The following is a 20,358-nucleotide window of genomic DNA, read 5'->3' as shown; positions in this document are numbered from 1 at the left end:
TTTTTTCCAATCAAGATTCTTTCGGCATATTCCTCTTTGTTGAGCTGTAAGCAGCTTTTAAAATAATGGCATTAGCCTATATTTCAGGGCTTCACTGGGTGTTTCCAGCTCTGGTGATTAGTTACAAGAAACAGAAATGCCTGTATTGTAACCTTTTAATGGCTATGGGAGACTTGTAAACTAAGTTGAGATTTGAGCAATTTGTAGATTTCAAAATGAGCTGCAGAGTTCATTGAGAAAGAAAAATGCATCATTGAAATTCATGGTGCCACTTTGGTTTTCTTAGCTGAGATTTATCAGTGAAAGCCATATTGCTTTCCCTTTGGCTTTATTTTAAAGCTCTTCAATACATTGCTTTTAAGGTCCATTTCTTTTACAAGCTTTTCCTTTCAGCTTGCTCAGGGTATTGGGTCCTATGAACATCTGTTTGTGCCTAAAATCAGCCAGGACCTGGACTGTACCCTGCCTTCCTCCTCCCCTTTGTTTCCAGAGGCTATTGTTTCCGATTTCATGCTATCACAGGGGCTGCATGTTTTCCTGTGTGAAGTTGTCAGAGGGATAAAAGCACAGGAGCAGGGTCACATTTCGAGGGATGGGCATGAAAAATTGGTAAAATGTATCTTGAGGGCCACCCACAAGACTTGCCTGAAGAAATTCAGAAGTAGAGAGTAGAATTGTAATTTTAAAATAGTGCAAATTTTGGGGTGGAATAAGTAGTAGTGAAGTAAGCAGAAATCTCTTAGATTTACACTTAGTTGACTTATTCCTGTTAGGTAGCTTGAGAGTCTCTGGTTGGACTTTGTTCCAAAGAAAATACCATCATCTTCATTGCGGCACCTGCCCTTGTCCCTTCAGTATGACAGTGAGAGGCCAGAAGATGTAAAGCAAGTGTGTTACACCTTTCAGCCATCATAATGCACTGGGGAGAAGAGAAGCAGTACTGGAGGTGTCTGCCTGTCCAAAATTTTCAGTATGGAATCACAGAATCATTCGTTTGTATGATATAAGACCTGCAAGGAGTACAGTGGGAGTACAGTAAGGATGATGGTGATGATGATGATAGAAAGACAAATAGTGCAGCTTAATTAACCTACTGAAACACATCTTCCAGTAAGGAAGCAAGGTATCTTTGTACCTGTGGCTGTCGTTTGTAGTGCTGCAAACCATGGTCAGCCAAAACACACTTCCTCTTTTGTCAGACATGAGTTCTAGAAATGGCACCCTGGGTTGGAAAAATGCAGAATGGTGCATGTGGTGGCAGGAGGGCAGAACAGCCGCAGTCACACACAGCTGGCTCAGGCAGTTCAGCTGAGCCTCTTCCCCACCTGCAGTAACACAGCAGGAAGAGCTTGCAGATGCCTTACAGGTACTCCTCTGAAAGGACTAAACAGCCAGGAAAGAGTTGTGCCTGTCCCTAGCTTAGTGTCAGTAGAACTAAATCAGTGCCTTGCTAGTTCATTTGGTTTATGATTTTAATTCTTCACATAGGTCTCTACCAGGTATGAAATGAAGAAAATGGTTTAACAGTACTGCTTTAGGTCAGGGATTCACTAAGATGGTTACTTTTGTTTTGGAAGCTTGTAATGAAGATTTTGTTAAAGCACATGATGAGAAAACAAATGAAATACGTAAGTTGTATTTTTTCCAAGGCAACTGATAGATAAGGGATGCCAAGCAAGGCATTACCTTGCTGCCATATGGCTTCTGAATTACTGAATGATATATGTGATACAAATCAGCCCAATACTGAAATTTTAAGGAGATTTATTTTTTCTATAGTTTTTTCCCAAAGACAAGTCAATTATTTATGCATACATTATTTGCAATTTAATATGAGAAACTAAATATACATTCTGAGTTTTGTTGACTTTAGCAGCATTTTTGCTATGGAAATTCACCAGGGGAACACTAATATGCAGACTTTTTTCCATTTTTCTAATATAGCAGAAAAAATTACTAAATATGCTTTGGTTATTGTTGAATTTATGTCCTTTATGGCAGTACTTTTGGATATTAATTTGTTCATAAGTAGAAATAGAAGAAAGCAGCAACACTGCCAAGTGTGTAACAGTTGTGTAGGTGAGTTTAAATAAGACCACTCAGTGAGTATTTTTCACTTATTAGCACTCATATTTTAGCTTGCAGTGACTTTGATCAGGCTTCTGGGTCCCACTGCAGGGGTGTCTGTGGAGGTGAAGTCCCCTGCCAGGGCATGTCCGGTGGCACAGAGGGAACCTGCCCCTCTGAGTGCCGGGCCAGGGTCCTGAGAGGTTTCTGCATGGCCAGGGTTCCCCTGAGGGTCCTGCCAGCCCCACGGGGGCCCTGTGTCCGTATGCTCCTTTTCCAGGTAGGCAGCAGAGCATGCACATCCTAGAGCGGGTGTGCGCTACCAGGTGTGAGGAGACATCTGGGCAGGAAGTCCCACCAGCACCATTCCAGTTTTGACGAGAAAAGGAATCTGTTGCTTTCTCAGCACGCTGACCACCACATTTTCATGTCTTTCACTGCTTCAAGTATGACTTGAAGAACTTGAACACTGCTGATAGCATCCATTGCTGGTCATAATGGGTATAAATTCTTTTTTAAAATCACAGCTTTCTTATACCAGCAGTTTTCTTTGGCATAACTGTCTAATTTTGGATGGGTTGAAGAATTTACTTTGTTTAGCTTTGTCTCAAAAGTGAAAAGAACAAAGGCTAGCGTAAAAATTAATAGCACATCTTAAAATCCATTACAACATCTCCTTTCTTCCTGACTAGAAGTGAGTGAAAAAGGCCTCTCTAGAGGAAATAAAGAAGTTATTACAACTTCTACTTTTTTGTAGAGTATGAAAAAGCTTTCTGTATGTTAAACAGTCTTGTGGACATCTGGCATGATTGGTTTTAATCTGCTGACTAAAAAGTCAGGATTAAATCTTGCTTTACACCTCTTTGTATTGCGGTCAGTAAAGTGACAGAGCTGCCCTGAAACAATGGTACTACTTATTCCACCCAATATGCCATGTGGTAGATCACCCCCTTTTTCAGCACCACTTTTCTGCAAAGACAATGAAGCATCTGGTGGGGTTTTCCTGTGTCCAGGATATTTTTTGTCAGTAATTTCACTCAGCCGCTCTGCTTAGCTCTCCCTCGGTGCTACTTTTTGAGATGGGGTTTGCCAAATCCAGTGGCAAGAGGTCAGGAGGCCAAAGTGATGAATTTTTATGTGCCTGTTCCTTGTGTTTCTGCTCAGTCATGATTCTTTGCGCGCTGTGCTGCCTCTGAAAGGGAGCCACAGTGAGCAATTTGTCCTCCCAGGCTGGGGAGAATGGGGAGGCAGATGAGTTAAAGTAGCGTGTATGACTGCGGACAGAGCTGTGCACAAATGTTTTCTGATGGTGGAACAGAATCCTCCTGTCACTATTCAGCGCAAGAGGGGCTTGGGAGATTTGTAGCCTGTTGGCTTTCGATCAAGTGACAAATGAATTTAACAGCACTTAAAGATACAGTGGAAAGAATAGCACTTCACAAGCCGGCCCCAGCTGCGAGCTCTAAAATGATGCTGCATTAACACTTCTGTACTCATGTGTCTCACATGTTTGAATCTTGGTTTGCTTTAATGAAAAGAATTTCATCTCTGTTTCAGAAGCTCTGTAGAATGGACTTTCTGGTTGTTTGGCCCAGTCAGGTCGCATCCCCTCTGGGGGCTCTTTGGTTGTTACAAGCAGGAGGACTCTGCCTCGTTTCTTGCAGAGCTTTCTGTCCTCACTTAGTGGTGCCCTCTGGGGTGACCTGGTGGGGTCGAATGAGCCAGGGATCAGCATTCATTGCAGGGTTAAATCCCTTTGGATCCCCAGCCAGTGCTGTCAAGTTGCTGTTCCTTCAAGTCGTTCTCTCTCTGATCAGTTGTATCCCTAGTTGGCTGAGGGCTGTTGGTCCCAAGCCTTGAACGTGTCAGTGGAGACCATGTCCTGGGGGTCCTGAACGTTGCTGTACTGCACAGCACTTTATTCTCCCACCGTCACAAGCCACGCCAGAAGGAATTCAGAGCTGCCTTACCAGAGTGGTGAATAGAGGAAATACATAGAACACGCCACCCTGTTTCCTCTCTCTATGCTGACTGTTTGACCCCACAGCTGCTTTTATGTGATGCCAGTCTTTACTGGGTGTGGTGTGGGTGTGTACACATGCTGATCTGTCAGTCCATCTTAGCCTTCATCAAGAGTATATAGCAAACCTAGGGTACACACCTTGCACATTATTTTACAAAGATTTCCTTCATTCATTCTATCCAAAAACATTTATTTTAATGTGTGAATATGGGCTCCTGGAAATGGGTGAACTCCATGATGGCCTGGGTCTTGTTGAAGAAGCCTCAGCCTGCTGGTGGGCAGTGTGCCTGGGGACAGCCCTGCAGCTCAGCCCTGGTCAGGGTGCTGCAGCAGCCAGGTGCTTGGCACTTGCACAACCACAGTGGTGGGAGAGGGACAGTTCAGCAATCCCACCTCACAGCTCTCAGAGCTATTTGAACATAACTAGCTATAAAGGATTATTTGAACTTACAGGCTGCTGGACTCATATTCCATTTCAAAAGTGACTAAAGCAGCAAATGATGGTGAATTAGACAGGGAGTATGTCAATGAGAAATGAATGAGATACAGCAGGATAAAAAGGAGTTGAGTCAAAGAGGCTGGACAGACAAAACAACAGGGGAAAAATACAGTAAAGAAATGGTTTGCATGCTGCATCAGGAAGACATCACCTGGTCAGCAAGGTTTTAGTCTCACCGTAACACCATACAGCATGTTTCAGTTATCAACACAGTGAATTTTGCATTACCAACTTGTTCAGGTCTGGAAACCAGATGCAGTGACATGAAAATTACTTTCCTGCCATATTTGTTTCCTTAAAAAGTAAATTTAACTTGGAGGGTTTTTTTTTCCTATAGACAGAAAACAGTGGAAGAACATGGACATCTCTTCCACTTTGCTGTACATGCTTGCGACCATTGTATGAGCTGGAGGGCATGCATCCCTCCTGGAGGGCACATGTCCATCCTGGAGGGCACCCATCCATCCCACAGTTGTGCTTAGGCTTAGCAAGAGCCCAAGCCTGAGCTGCTGGCAGCCCACAACACACTCATGCCTCACACTCACATGCAAGTCACTTACATATTCCACATCTCAAATCCCATCTTTGTTAAGGGACTAGGGATTTTTTTGCTGTTTTGCATAACAGGAAGAAGAAAAAATAAATAATAATATTTATTTATTATTTCTAATTTTGTGAAAAAAGTATTCAGTGGCTGCCTAGGGACATCTAGATTTTAGGTACATACGTAGTTTGATTTGAAAATTGCCTAACACTACATGTTTTAAAAGTCAGCTCCCAATTATACCTGCTGCTGAGAGTCTCCTGTGTGGGAGCCAAAGGGTGACACTCTTTTGAGGTTAAGCGTTGAACTTGAGCTGTGTCACACCACTGATCTTGTACAAAACCCCCCATTAATTTAAAGGGCAAACTCCTGAATTTACTCTTTTCAGCAGTGCTGGTTGGAAGGGTTTCTGAGGCTTGCTGTTCGTTCTGAGGTCAGGTGGGAGCGTGGAGCACTCGGCAGCAGCCACAGGGCTGGCCATGCCCACGCTGCGCAGTCCCAGCACGCTCTGTCAGGACATGTGCTCCCTGCAAGGCTTAAGGAGAATGAAGCTGACAGACTCCAGTGACTGCAGAGCCCAGTGCTGGAAGTAAGTCAAGAAGCACCAAATAATTTTCTTAGGTGTTGGCTTAAATATTTGCTACTTGATGTTACTGCTCCCATGTTTCATTTCTTATGGCTGTAAGAAACCATGAAGTTTGGAGGCGGGAGAAACACAAACACCATCAGTGCGAACACAGGCAAATGTTACCACTCAAAACAAAGGCAATTGCAAGGCACAAGGGAGCAGATGGGGTTCACAAGCTGTTTCGCTTTTAAAATGAAAAGAAATAGAGGTTCTTATTCTGCAAGTTAGATAAAAGCAAGCTTAGCTAGAAGGAGAGAAGCTGCCTCTTATTCCATTCCTACTGAATTCAAGAGAACAGGGGATTTTACGTTTCTCTACGGAAACAGATTTACATCACAGATTCTGTGTGCTTCGTCAAAGTCTTTGCTGAACAGAAACAATACACCCAGTCCTCTGCTTGGTCAGCTGGAGTGGAAAAGGGTAAGTGTTCTGAAGTTTTCCAACAAGGAATTTCTCAAGCTGGTATTACTGCATGGCCAAAGCAGAAAAAATAATGGAAGATAAGTAACAGAATATCTGAGTAGATCTGAAGAAGATCACACCTTATGGGACAAGACATAAGTATTGCATGTATGCAGAGAATTTCCTTAGGAACAGTTGGGCTGTCCCGGTTTCTGTAATTATGAAAAAGCAAATACTTCTCTTTGAATACTCCCTCAGGAGTCTTGACATCAAGTAGTAGTACAAAATTATATAGAAGTATGGACAGGAGGAGGTAAGGGATTTTTCTGGCAGATTGCTTCCAAGTTCCAGATCTTGTAGTGCTGTGGGTTTATCTGGATCTGATCAAAGTCCTGAAATGCGTATTATTGATGTCTGATGTCAGCAAGTGAGTTTAAACTGAGGCCTTAAAAAGTGAGCAGGGAATCCCTTTACCTTTGTCCACAGAGACCCCACACAGTTCCATGTCCTGATTCACACAAGTGCCAGACAGCTCCAGGTAAATTGTTTGTGAATCACTATGTAGATGCTTTGCTGAACTCAGGCTTGAGATCATAGTCAGGAAAATGAAACGAGAGAATACAAAAAGATGTGCAACTGGACCAGAGAGCCAGAGAGAGAAAACAAGAAGGCAATCAGCATGCAGGGGAACATGGAAAAGGAGTTCTAGCCTGATCTGTAATCTTGAAGAGTCTGAGAGGCAGAAGCCTTTTGGACATAATTCAGATTCTTTTCTGAAGAAGAGAATTAAAAAGAGAGCCATCATTGCCACCAGCTGTTGGCACACAGCAAAGCTGCTGAGGCCAGAGATCACAGTCAAGGACCTCAGACCTGGAGAAGAGCAGTCTGTGCCACTGGCACATGGCACTGAGCTGGCCACTCTGGCACTGGGCCAGCTATTCCAGCAGTGAGCTAGCCACTCCAGTGCCTGTCCCTGCCCGGGCTGGGGACTGCAGCAGTGTGCTGTGGGAGCCCTGCCCCACTGCCTCCTGAGCAAACACGCACAGGAACCGCAGCCATTGCTGCCAAGGGTGGCTCTGTAAGAGCTGGGTGGTGCTTTGGGCAGTGCCAGAGCAGGTGAGCAATGCTGGGCACAGGCAGGTGCACAGGTACACTGCGCCACCGGACAGCGGCCACGCCGTCACCGGGACTCTCAGGTCACTCAGCACAGTGCCTGAAGAGTAAACACGAACGGTTTGGCATTGCCGGGTGACACATTGTGGTAACCTTGCCATGAATTATCTCAGTTTCTGGACAAGAAAATGCGTTTTACAATTAACTTAGTGCAGCTGTGAAATTGAGACCAAAGGGGAAGGCAAGCTGTTTCCAGCAGGGATCATCTGTTTCAGGGAGGCAGGAGATCTTTGGGACAATGGGAGCATGAGGATAGTGTTGTGGTGCTAAGATTTTTTGGTCACAGACACCACCCAAAGAGGCATTTTAAAATATCCCAGAATATCTGTGTGCCACAGTTCAGCAGGGGGGCTTTGTGGAGAGGACCGAAATGCTCCCATAGGTCCTGGGCAGCTCCTGGGCCAGGCTCTCACAGAGGTAGGATCGGTGCTTCTTTAATCTGCCCACGAGGTTCAGTCAGTCCTGACATGGGTACAGGCAGCAGGGTCATGTCAGCGGTAGTGCTTTGCCCTCAGAAGAAGGGCTGTACACAGGGCACATGAGTAGGGTGCTGCAAGACAGGAACAGTGCAGGGGTTCTCGTTCTCCCTCCACCTGGCTCCTCCACCCCTTCTGCTCCCCTGGCTATGAGCTGGCTCCTCTGGGAACATCCAAAGAGAAAGTAATTTTCCATATTGATACTGTAAGTGGATTCTCATTAATACTTGTTGGTGTTTGTTCTTTATTCAACTAACACTTATGTCACTGCTGAGTTCAATTCCTGCTGCTGTAAAGTGCCGTAGCTGTTCTGGGATATCATCGCTATTTGCACACAGTTAAAGTTAACACAAGGTAATATATCGTCTAAAGGATATTGTTTTCAGTAGAAGTGTATGTCCTCTCAGGTAGAGTTTGGTTGCTGTACCCTGGAGACTGAGCCCTGGGATCCCCTTGATATTTGCAGCAGCTGTGAAGCCAAAAACCTGTGTGGCTGTGAACAATTGGCTATAAGAAGCCTCCATTTCAATGGCAAGGTAGAGTTTAAAAAGCACAGTGTTACCTGTCCTGTAGCTAAATGCACAACTCTCATTGACTCAGAAAGTTACATGTAACTTTGTTTTTCTCACATGCAAGTTTTATTTCTCTGATGTCATGTGACTTAGTGAATTTGCTGTTGGTGTATTCCCAATATCCAGGAAATCATGTTGGCCACTCAGAGGTAAGGAGGAGCCCAAACAAGATAGGTGTTCCTGTTATTCCCAAAGCAGCAAAGTTTTTGCCGTGTTGATTATTTCAAATAGAATATGCATCCAGATAATAATAATAATAATAATAATAATAATAATAATAATAATTTTTAATTGAGTATCTTAATTTAATAAGTGTCAGATTGATTTTGGGACTTAAGCAGCCTTTCAGAAGTATTTCACTTTCATAACTAGATGATACATGTATGTCTGTCTTTTCTTCCAGAATCCACAGAGTATGTAACTGGAAAAAAATTAAATATCTTAAATTTAGTTGATTTGGTTGCTCATGTGCTCAAGATCTTATTTCACCTGGCTCCTGTTAGCAGTCTTCAGACTCTGCACTTCTCTCCTAGCACTCACAGCCACGAGCACATCTGTGTCAATCTGTGCAGCTCACTGCAAATTTCAGTGGCAACTATTGCTGAACTTTTTAATTGTAAAGGAGCAATGTATATATTCTATTTTCTCTTCCATTTTTTAAGAAGAATTCAAAGTAATAGTAAGTCCTAAGAAGAGTATTCAAATAATAGAGAACAATAATACACATCTTTAGCATCAGTGGACAGATGCAACAGGACAGAATGAGTCTGTAGGTGCTTGAATACCTAATTTTGGGGGGTTTCCCCCCACCCCCCAAAAATTATTGAGGGACTTACAAGCATGTAATAGTTCACACATCAGGAGATGGACTCAGAGTCTAAAGGATGTTCAGAAAGCAGGAGTGTGGAATCAATGAAAAATCAGCTGCAGTTTTCAGCCAAGCAGGAAGCAGCAGTTCCATCCACAGCTGCTCACAGTGTTCCCGTATAAACACAATATAAAGTATCTTATAGACTGTTGTGTGTTTTATGTATATAACTATTGTTTTAATGCCTGTATCCCTATTTACTGTAACTATGCAGAAATTCAGTCTTAAACACTTTGATGTGTGGTGTATATGGGGGAACAGAGGTATTTTGAAGGTGTGTTACACTGTAAATCAACAGCATATTCTGTTCTGAGAATTCTGAGAATTGCCGAGCTTAGAAGTTCCAGATTTGTCTCCTGTAAGTATAAAAAACATTTCCTCCTAGCTTTGTGTAACAGGACGTTGTTATTACATTCCAAGGCTGTTGTCAGGAAAGTTGTTACTATGTTTTGCAATTCAATACACGTTAATTATTGCAAAGGGTTATTTCAAAAGTGCTACAAAGCATCTACCTGTGTAGAGTATGGGAAAACAGGAATGAGATACGGCTGTGTTTGCTAGGAAAAGGCTGGTTACTGAGCTCTCTCTCAGCTCTGAATACAGCTCTCCTGCAAGCTTTTTAACCAAATCTTGTTTCCAAAGAAAAAAAAAAAATGTTGTTTTTAAAAAAAAGTTATGTAGAGTTTTGATATCTGGTTTCCCCTCTTCTGCCCTTGTAAAAGAATACCTTTGAGGGAATACCCAGCAAGGAACAGTGAGTTTTCATAGCATTTTGATTTTCTTTGCTAGCAACAAAAAATCCCTTCATAAGCAGACTTGCCTAAAAAGGCACATGGTCCCGAAAGTTTTCTGCTTGGGTGACTACGACTGTGCAGAAATTGAAAGGAGGAGGAAAAAAGGAGTGCCTCCAGCTTGTATAAGAAATGAACCTTTGCCCAATCACTTTTGTCTGTGAATAAGGTAACTTTTTGTGTGTGTGAAATTTGAAAGCAGTAAGGTATGTGGGTCCTTTCTCTGTATTGGTTCTCAAGAGTCGATCGCGGGGTTTTTCTTTTGGAGCTGGCCTGACGTTGTGAGATAAAGCAGCTCAGGGAAAAAAATGTTCTCAAGCAGATGCCTTTAAGAGACAGAAATCATGAATTTGTTGAATTGCAACCACTCTGGGGGTGGCTACAATGACTTTTTGACAGTGACAGTAACTCTGCCTTGTCTTTTCGAGCCCTTCTTTGGCCCATTCACTCTGGAAAGCTGCTTAAACGCACTTAAGCGCATTAGCATTTGGATGCTCGGGGACCGTATTGACCCTCATTTGGAAAGTTTAAATGAGTGAAAGATGGAGCGATTTGTTAGGGCTTTAGAAACCAGCTTTAGAGAGCTGCGGGTTTTCCGCTCTGGTTTGTTCGGGTGCTTGTTCTAATCTGGTGTGCTGTTTGAAGGGACCAGACTGATTTGTGACACATGAGCCCAAAGCCTCTTTTTTTGGGCTTGACCCGATTATCTGATCTGTGCTCTGAATTTCAATCACCCACGTCGGAGGGAGCATGGTTGGGAATGGCTCGCTGCTGGATTACCTCACTTAGCTCTGTATGGACACAGATGGCAAAACGGTCATTGCATGTTTGAGCAGACAAAGGGATCATCTGACTGGCATGGGTACGAGGGAACAGGTAGGAGGTCTGTGCTTAAAAGTAAGAGGTCCCAGAGGTGCAGCTCCCACAGCAGTCTGGCATGCCACTCCTTTTGCCAGGCAGAGTGACGTTTAACCAGCATGTTCCCACTCTTCCCCAAGCCTTCAAAAAAACCGCCTTCAAGTCCTGCAGAGCAGATGAAGTTCTCGCAGAGCAGCCCGTGCCTGTGGGGCCAGTGCTCCTTCTGCCAGTGAAACCTGTGTTTGCACAGACACCTGCAGCTGTTCTGGTGCCACGAGTGTGACGAGTGTACACCTGGAGTTAGATGTACATGGCACTGCTTTTGGGGAGGGAGGAAACAGTCAGCAAGTTTGTCAGAAATGGACATCATTTGTTCAGTGAGATGGGGAATCAACACCTGTTTCATTCACAAACTTGGAAGAAAAATACCAGATTTGTGGGTTTTTACCAAATCACATTCAAGTTACCTGTTAAAAATGAAATTGCTCAACTCACTGCTTTTTATTTTAACTGTGCCAATAGGCGAGGGCCTTTATCAAGGATCAAATTTTTGTCAAATGGGAGCAAAATGTCCACTGACAGATTGTTCCCATTCTGGCACTGGTGTCCTCAGCTGAGATCTAAAGTATTTGGAAGCAGATGGATTTTTGTTTAAATACATGTTTGGCATGTATTTCTGCCTTCAGGAGAAAGGGAGAACGGGGAAAGGGGAAGTGAGCTGTAGTTCATGGTGTTGTGTCTGGTAGACACTGTACCTCTGATAATGAATCCAAATATAAGTATTTCTATCTGTGAGAGATAGAAGCACGTAGTAGGATGTGAAATTCTATACCCTGTTACCAGAGGACATATTTATTTTACAAATTAATGAAAATGAAAACCTTTTGTCTGGTCATTATGAAAAGGAATGGGGTGGGCAGAGCAGGAAAGTCACCTCTTTGCCTCTCCTTGACTCATTTTATTTAAAACACTTTTCTTAAGAACCTCTAGGAAAATAAGGTTTTATTCAGAAGGATGGTCTTTGCCAGTGTCCATATCCAGGGCTGTGAACAGATCCTGTCAGCAGCGTGTGCCTCAGCAGCAGCCATGGATGCTGAGTTGCCTCCCAGGTGTGGGCACACATCTGTGTCTTTGAACAATGCCCATGTTTCCTCAGGTCCGCTTCATGACTTTTGCCTTGTGGTTCCCAGCAGCCAGGCAGAGGGGCACGGGTACCTCTGCACAACATCCAGCAGCCTGGCCCAGGCAGGGAGGCCACAGAGCTCAGTGAACAGCTAAGATGTAGATCCCTGCATTTCAAAGCACTTAACATACTGGAAGCTTCACTAACTGCTTTGCTAAAAGCTCGAGATTCTCACCTGTTGCCTTGTGGTGGAGCCTGCCTTTGAGCAGCCCATTTCATGTTATTCCCCACTAGCTGTGGAACTGGGTCCCAGCCAGGCCAGTGGCCAATGGAGCAAGGCCCAATACTGGCATGGAAATCCATACCTCTGTGCCTGATAAAATGTTGGTTTATAATATGTTTTAGGCACCCATTTCTCAGAAAATCTGGAGATCTGATGTCTCTTATTTAAAAGAGGGAATTTGCTATGCAAAGTAAACTCTGAAAATTGCTATCAGATTGTGTAAGCGTTTCTTGGACTTGCAAAGTGTACTTGGAATATGAATTTACAGGGCAGACGTTTTTGCAAACAAGGGTTAACTTACAGAACTGTAGTGCCAATGTAGTTATCAGCTCTTAAGAATCAGCACAAAACCTGGTCATTATCTGTAAGAAGTGGTTTGGAGGATGTTTGCAAGTAATGTGTGATACAGCACACAGTGATACCTGTGAAAGAACCTGTCTGCATGGTACAAGTTGAATGACTATTTGCCTTTCCTGATCGATATTTTCTTAATGTTACCTGTTTCTCTCCAAATGGTAATTCAGTTTATTGTTTCAAGTCCGTCATGAGTGGAAGTGACTTAAATTAGCAATGCTTTGTATTTTGACCTACAGCAAGTTATATTTCATGGGGGGCGTTGAAGATACATCTATTGATAATGTTCAATTAAATCTGGTCTTCTGTTGCATATAAGCTTGTTTCCCTTTCTCCTCTTGTGTTTTTCTTAGACACTATGTGCAAAAGCCACAATGCAGACCATCCGGGCAGCTGACACAAATGAAGTAGTCAAGCTAATATTTCGTGAATCTGATAATGACCGAAAGGTAAACAACTTAATGCCCTTGGCACCCCTATGTAAATAGAAACAGTGTTGAATGTTCACTTTCTTTTCTACGAAGCATGAATATAGTTGTTCCAAACTGATAATGTAAAGGGAGGGGAGGGATATAGATTGTCACACCTAATGCTCAGTTAATTGGATCTGTTTAAGTGACTGCCAGCCAAGCAAATGGGCAAGCTGACAAGGGGCTTTGGACATGTGGAAATGTGTGGTTTTAACGGGCTGTGTGTCTCTGAAAGGGTCACTGCCAGCAGCTGGGTGTTGAGTTGCCAAGAGCTTTGCTGACCTTTCTCCCTATTTTTTTATATAGGTTATGCTGCAATTAGAAAAGAAGCTCTTCGACTATTTTAATCAAGACGTATTTAGAGACAACAATGGCACTGCGGTAAGTTCATTGCTAAACCCTTTCAAAGGAGTAAGTTGGGAACTCACATACAAATTGCATTTCTCTAACCAGCCCTTTATCCTTATCAGCCCTCCTGTCTGCAGAATGAGAAGAGATAATTCAGCCAACACAATAACTGCTCCAGATTTCCTCATCACTTAGCCAGTTATTTTGTTTACAGGTTCTTAACTTTGGCATGTTTACCTTCTTTTTCATAGAAAAATATTGTAAATTAATTGTACATGACAATTCACTTTTCTTGTCTATCCTCTGGTCTGCATTTCTTCAAGCATCCTGTTTTTCTTCCTAGCTCCTCATTGCACATCACACAGTAACTTAGGAAAACCCCTTAAATGCAAAGCCCTTCTGAAAATACCTGGGTCTTCTAAGTGTACAAAAAAATTACTAGAAACAGAAGAATAAGTAGAATAGCAATCTCAAACTCTGCAGCAGACTGTCACTGTTTGGACGAGCATACAGGGCTTCCCAAGAGGATTAAGCAGACAGGGGACACTAACACTCTGATTTGTAATAAGAACTATGATTTTTCTGTGGAGAGGGACATTATATTTTCTTTAATGTGATTTTATTGCAAATGGTAGCCACTTCATTCTGGAAAAGCTGTGTATCACTGCTTGCAGCTTTCTCCATTTCATCTGGGGTTCCTAGGAGTTACATATCTAAGGGAATACATAGAGAGCCCTCATCCCCACCTCCCAGTTTAGCTGCGCTCTGTACCAGTCACACAGTGTGCCCACTCACACAGAGTATTGCTGCTTTGTGCCCGGGCATGGGTTGTACACGGGATCCATGGCTCTCCATCTCTCTCCTCTTCTGTCCTGCCTACGGCTCATTCTCTCACTGCTCACAGACGACTGTGAGGCTGTTGGAGGGCTGTCTGCCAGGCTCTAGGACATGGAGGGCAGCTGAAGCCCTGGTACCCTCTCTGACTTTACATTGGCTTCACCTGGGAGATTAATTCTATGTGAGAATCTGAGATTTCACTCATTTGTTGAGGTCAGAAGAGTTTGATGAGTGAGACCCATGAGGGAAGTGAAGATCTGATTCCCCTTTTAGTACTTGCTGCTGTCCCACAGTGTGGCTCATATGGCCTGTGGGCTCACTACAAGAGGTACCTCTGTGGGCAACATATCTTCAAATGCAGTTATGGTCAAATCAGTTTGGGGTTATTTGTTTTAAATTTACAAGGTGAATGCATCCCCTGGAGATACCTGATGTTTCTTTCACTGATGTTTTGCAGTTTTGAGGACATTTCATTCAAAGCAGCAAGTCTCCTCCCAGTTCCTATTTCCATATTAATCCCATTCCTGTCCCAGATTTTCCCCTATGTGCATTATTATAATAACTTCTTTAGCTTTTTTTAAAACAACTCAAGTATTTGTCATTTGTGTTTTCCCCCAGTACATTCCTGAAGCTGTTCTTGGTGCTCGTTTGCCATGTCCTGGTTGTATTTTGGGTGGCTGCTGCTTGATTTGCATACAGGGCTGCAGGGTGTGAAGGTACAGGCAGAATCCAACTTAAACATATTCCATTTCAAAATCAGTAGTCATTTCTTTCATGCATCAAGAAGCGGGAAATCTTCCAGATCAAACATGGAAGAAAGAGATAAACGATATAATGAGCCATTGGAGATAATCTAATCTTCATGGTCTAGTTAAACACGCAGCACCATGATCACTAAAAACAAACTACCTATCTAAAACGATAAATGTCTCTGTGCCGAATTCAACCCAAAAAATCCATCGCATCCTTCATCAACCGCCGGTCTTGTACCAGCCTGACAGAAATTTAATTCAAGCTGGCTCCTGAAAATAATTATTGTATTTTAAGAGTAGTAATCATTGGTCGGGACATGATTGAATGTGTCCATGCCTATTGACTTTTTCTATGATTTATAGCTTTGTGTAGTCGATATTCCCATCGAAATTGTATAATTAATTATAAGTGGGGCTGTCAGGTCTGCAGGATGGAGTGCCCTGATGAGTATTTGGGAAGATTAAATTTTCCTTAGCTGTACCAATGCAAGGCTTGGGAATTTTCACAGCACTGTGGCTGTTGGATAAAGATGTTTTCTGTGTGTTTAGCAACTGCTTTAGCTCAAAATCCATTGATTTTTCAGGGAGTATTTTTTTATCAGTGCCGTGTCTCTTCAGTAACATTGGAATGTGTACAGATGTGACAAGACCTGACAAATATTTATTATCAACAGGCTACTTTATCATTGTCCATACACAGTTATTCCTTCCTTTTTACGTTGCAATCAACAAAAAGAATCTTAATATATATTTATAAAAATGATTTTTTTTAATGAAAAATCTGATATAGATACAAATCACCTGTTTAACAGAAATTCAGTTTGAAATGCCTACAGTAATCTGTCAGGTCTAATTTTTTTAAACTAATCTGTAGCTTATTCAGACTCATCTGTAGTTTATTCCAAAGTTAGCTTAGCAATTACTTATATTGATTACCTCAGAGTGCAATGACCATCTTGTATCATTGTATTTCAGAAAGGAGCACTCAGATTTATCCAGTTCTGTGGTGATAGGAAAAAAGATAAAGCCTATTTGAAAACAGCTGTTGCAATAATGCAAAGCTGTTTTATTATTTAATTCCTATGTTCTGAATTGTGCGTCAGAGTTTTGGTCCATCAGACAGACCAGGGTGTGAGTCCATAACCACACAGAGCTGTGTGGGTATATGGGGAGAGTGTTACAGAGGAGCACTGAGAGAGGTGGACAGGAGGAGGTACAACATGTAGAGTTCCACCTTGGTGTCAGACACATCCCAGTGTAAGTTGTTTCTTTTCAATTAGCAAAAGCTCAGCGTTTCTGACCTGGATAGTAGGACACAGCCAGGCTGTGCTGATCGGCTCCATGGTGTCATCCTGCTCTGGGGTCTTGCCCATGAGTGGTGGACAAGCACAAATGAGGCTTCTCACACCTTCCCAGAGGCAGCAGCCCGTGACTGGGAGCCACCACTATGCCCCCATTGCCCCTCTGTGCTCCTGCCCCTCCTCTGCCCAGAATGCACAAGAGGTCCCTGCAGGTGCGGAGAGCGCCCTGGACCCTTGCATGGATTTCCTGATTGGGTCTGTGGTGCTGCCCACACTTCTGAGCTCACACTGGTTCACCAGTATGTCACTGACTCATAACATGGTTGTAGCTTTGAATCTGCCAGCCCTGAAGTGATAAAAATCAGCATGCCAATGCTTCCAGGAGAGGGGCAGGGGGTTCTTAAATAACCTACACTTTCACCAGATATTTTTAGATTCTTTAATTTGTTGTTTAATTAATTTGTTATTAAATTGTTTGTGATAGATCAGGTATAAGGGGGGTTTTATTCAAAAGGAGTTCCCTGTTAATTTCAAAACAATCAAAAGAAAAGTAAGGCGAGGGTAATTATGTAATGAAAAAAATATAATCAGGTTATTGACCTGTACCAAAGAACCACAAGCTAAATTGTATTTCTTCAGTAGCCAATTAAATAAATATATAGTAAGAATGTAAAAACCTTGTAATGACTACAGAGGAATGATTTAATCATCAGGAATCATTTTATAATCTTTAACCGCAATTAGAAATGAGGAATGATACCTACATTACTGTCTTTCGTATGATTTGTATTAAAGAATCAATCCAGGTAGAAGCTAATGCACTGTCCTTAGGATTTTGACCACAACTGTGTAGTAAAAGTTTCAGTGGATTAATTATCTTAAAAGTGGAACCTAATGATATTCCTGCTAAAATCATGATCTCTTTTTCCTATTGATCTTTGTGGAAGCTGGTGACTAATAGTGAAGCTGAGCTTGCCCTGGTGGTCTCCTGCATCCTGCTGTCTCTGGTGGTCCTGGGTCCTGCTGCTCCAGCCCCCACTGGCCCATCTCCCACAGAAACACAGAGCCCTTGTCCGTCCATGGGCTCGGCTGCTCAGGGGCAGAAGGATTAGCCCAAGGGCGCACGCAGCTCCAGGATCACCAGAGGGTTCAGAGGGCACCGGTGGTGTACCAGCATTCATTCCAAACCACATCCAAGAATGTTATGCTGAAAAACCCAGTGGTTCCCAGCCTGGATTTTCAGGGAATAGAAGTGGTTCTGTTTCTTACTTTAATTGTGCAGCAGCTCTCTTGGTGGAGAGGACAAACAGTGAACTCTTACGGAGAGTATGTTCTGACTCCGTTTCCCTTCACAGAATAAATTCCCTTTATTCTGTGTGTCTCTTCAGCTTCAGCTGATATGGTATGAGAAGAAAATTATGATGTGCTGTAAGAACAGATTGAGTATAAAGGTCTTGTTCTCCCTCTGAGAAGTAGTGATTTAAAGTGATCCGTTATCATTCTAGTTAACTTAGAGGTGTTATTGCAAACAGTTCAGGCAAACGTACTTTTAAATTATAAGCAATTTATTGGGGGGTAGGGATGGGGGGTTATATTCCCAGGAAATCCTGAAATTATATGCAAATTGAGCAGAAAGGTTTAGTCACAAGGCACCTCTCTTAAAATTTTTGTGAGAATATGTATGCTTATGAAGATTAAGGATCTGGCATCACTGAAAATGTATTAATCAACAGACAAGATATAACACAATGCACTCTTTCCAATGGCCTTGGCTCTGACCCTTTTAAAGATAATGGGAATACTGTCCACTAGGAACTAGATTAGGACGATCAAGTGCATTTCATCAGGGTATGACTTGAACCATGATCCCAGAGGTGAAAAGCCAGAGGTTTATCCACTGAGCCAACCAGCCTCTGTCCAGATAAAATCTTGAATATGATGTATAAGGGCAAATTAGGGTAGAGAAAGGAAATTGATTGCTTAGGACCATTGCTGCCTCAGACTGGTCACAAGGAAATCCTGCCTATCCTGAAACTGCTTCTTTTATTTAAGGTGCTCTTCTGAGATTCCTGATTTTCATAAAGTATTAATAGGAAAATAGCTTCATGCTCTGTTTGTTTATTCAGAGGCAGCATTCCTGTGTTTAGAATTGCATTTGCTTAAATTAATGATTAGTTGGTATGCCACTGGATAAACTGCAAAATGAGAAATGACAGATAGGAAATATTACCAATAAATTGTTCTCACTAGCAAAACATAAATGTAAAGCCAGATTGCACAAACAAGTCAGTCCAGATGTGTTGGGTTAGCTGTTTACTGCAAGCTTCAAATAGATGAATTATTCTGATGTAGAATTTGTCCATCGCACAAAGTTACAAATATTATTTCATGACCTTTTCCCACTTGTCCTGTTCTATACAGCTGCTGTAAGGCCTAAGGATAATTCAGGTGTACTGTGATATATTTCTTTTATTAGGCATTGGTTCTTGTTTAAGTCTAGCACGAAGAGTAGGTTCAGCATCTGTATTTACACTCTGTAGTCCAGCCTGTAGTATGATCTGCTAACGTGCTTTGGCCCTTTTTAACCTGTGTGACTTGGAAAAGAATATCCAAGGAGGCAATGTTTGCACCTGCATTCCAATCCCCAAGTTTATGGATCTCACCATCATCCCTTACAGTTAATATTTGTGCACACAAGCAGCATACCAAGGCTTCCACATCTTGCCCAAAGTCTGTGGCAAGCCAAATAAAGATAGAAAGGTGCTTAACTGTTTTTTCACCATCTCTCTGCCATAGCTCAATCCTCTTGCACTCTCCAGGTACCCCTCATAACCTCCCAGATGAATGCCTGCATGCACACAGGATTGCACACACGCATAGAGAAAAGCAAATAGTAAGTTTAACTTGAAAAGTTATACTTAAGGACACTTCCATACAAAAAGCACAGCTAGAGATGAGAGTGGGGTACCCAGCTGCAAGGATGGAGAGATGGGTTCTGATCCCTGGTCTGAGGCCTCCTGTCTGTGTATTTGTGTTACATAGGTGTTGAAAGAAAAATGCTGTGGGAAGCACAGGCTGAAATCCTTCTCTCTGCTGCTCCCAGGAGCTGCCTCCAGCAGTCCTCACTGCCAGCAGTGCCCACAGGCAGAGCCCTGCTGGGTGAAAGGTGTGCCCTGCCTCGCCTGCCCCAGCACCCACCTGCTGGCACCCGGCAGCTCTCCACACAAGGAGGGTACAAATTTGAATCCCTGCTGGAAGAGGAACATCTCAGTGTTCGGTGTCTGGAAGTTCCCAATGACCTTGCGAGGTGCTTGGCTCTCTGTGAGGGAGGCACGGAGAATGAGTGGAGCTCCGCACACACCCCCAGGGGCACACCCAGCATTCGTTTGCCTCTGTGGTCCTGCCTGTTCCCCAAAAGACTCATGTCAGCCAAGCCTGCCTCATGGGCCTCGCCTGGGGGAATCTTCAACCCACAGTGGGAGTTTTGCCCAAGTAAGAAACATTTCATAGTCATTCCTCAAGAAAATTCCAGTTTTTAACCACTCTACAAGTAATACTAAAACTGTATTCTCCATATTTCATACTTCTGCTGAATTGCAGCTCACAAGTAACTGTGTAACAGGACAGTACAGTGCATGCTGGTTTGGACTCCCAAGTGGGACAAATTAATGTTTCACAGTAACAGATATATAAAGTTTAATGAAATAATCCATAGAGAGTGTGTCATATTTGCAAGCAGGATATTCCTAATTAAAGTCTTTTGGTTTTAAGGATAGCATCCACTTAGTCATTCCTGACATTTTGAAGGAGCTTTGTCACAAGCTGCTGTGCACAGTTTATGAATTGCTACAATAATTTTTAGTGTCTGTCTCAGCAAAGTTGTGAAAACGGCAATTTGCATGAATGCATTTTTCTGGAGTCAAATTTTTTTTAAATTGAGGTAAGCACTGAAATCCCAGGAGAGTGAGTGACAAAATCCATTTTTCCCA

At 42.7% G+C, this 20,358-nt stretch overlaps 1 protein-coding gene across 4 annotated transcripts in view; it reads left to right on the top strand.

Moving 5' to 3' along the window:
- The window catches only part of INPP5A (inositol polyphosphate-5-phosphatase A), a 193,120-nt gene that overhangs the window by 144,286 nt on the left and 28,476 nt on the right, over positions 1-20,358 (top strand). For all 4 annotated transcript variants that reach the window (XM_039553867.1, XM_039553866.1, XM_039553870.1 and 1 more), the window contains exons 10-11: positions 13,015-13,110; positions 13,438-13,512. In XM_039553867.1, coding sequence (XP_039409801.1) covers positions 13,015-13,110; positions 13,438-13,512 — 171 coding nt within the window. The remainder of the gene's footprint in view (positions 1-13,014; positions 13,111-13,437; positions 13,513-20,358) is intronic.

Source organism: Corvus cornix, chromosome 6 (genome assembly GCF_000738735.6).
Source record: "Corvus cornix cornix isolate S_Up_H32 chromosome 6, ASM73873v5, whole genome shotgun sequence".
NCBI lineage: Eukaryota > Metazoa > Chordata > Aves > Passeriformes > Corvidae > Corvus > Corvus cornix.
This window is presented reverse-complemented; position numbering and strand designations above follow the sequence as displayed.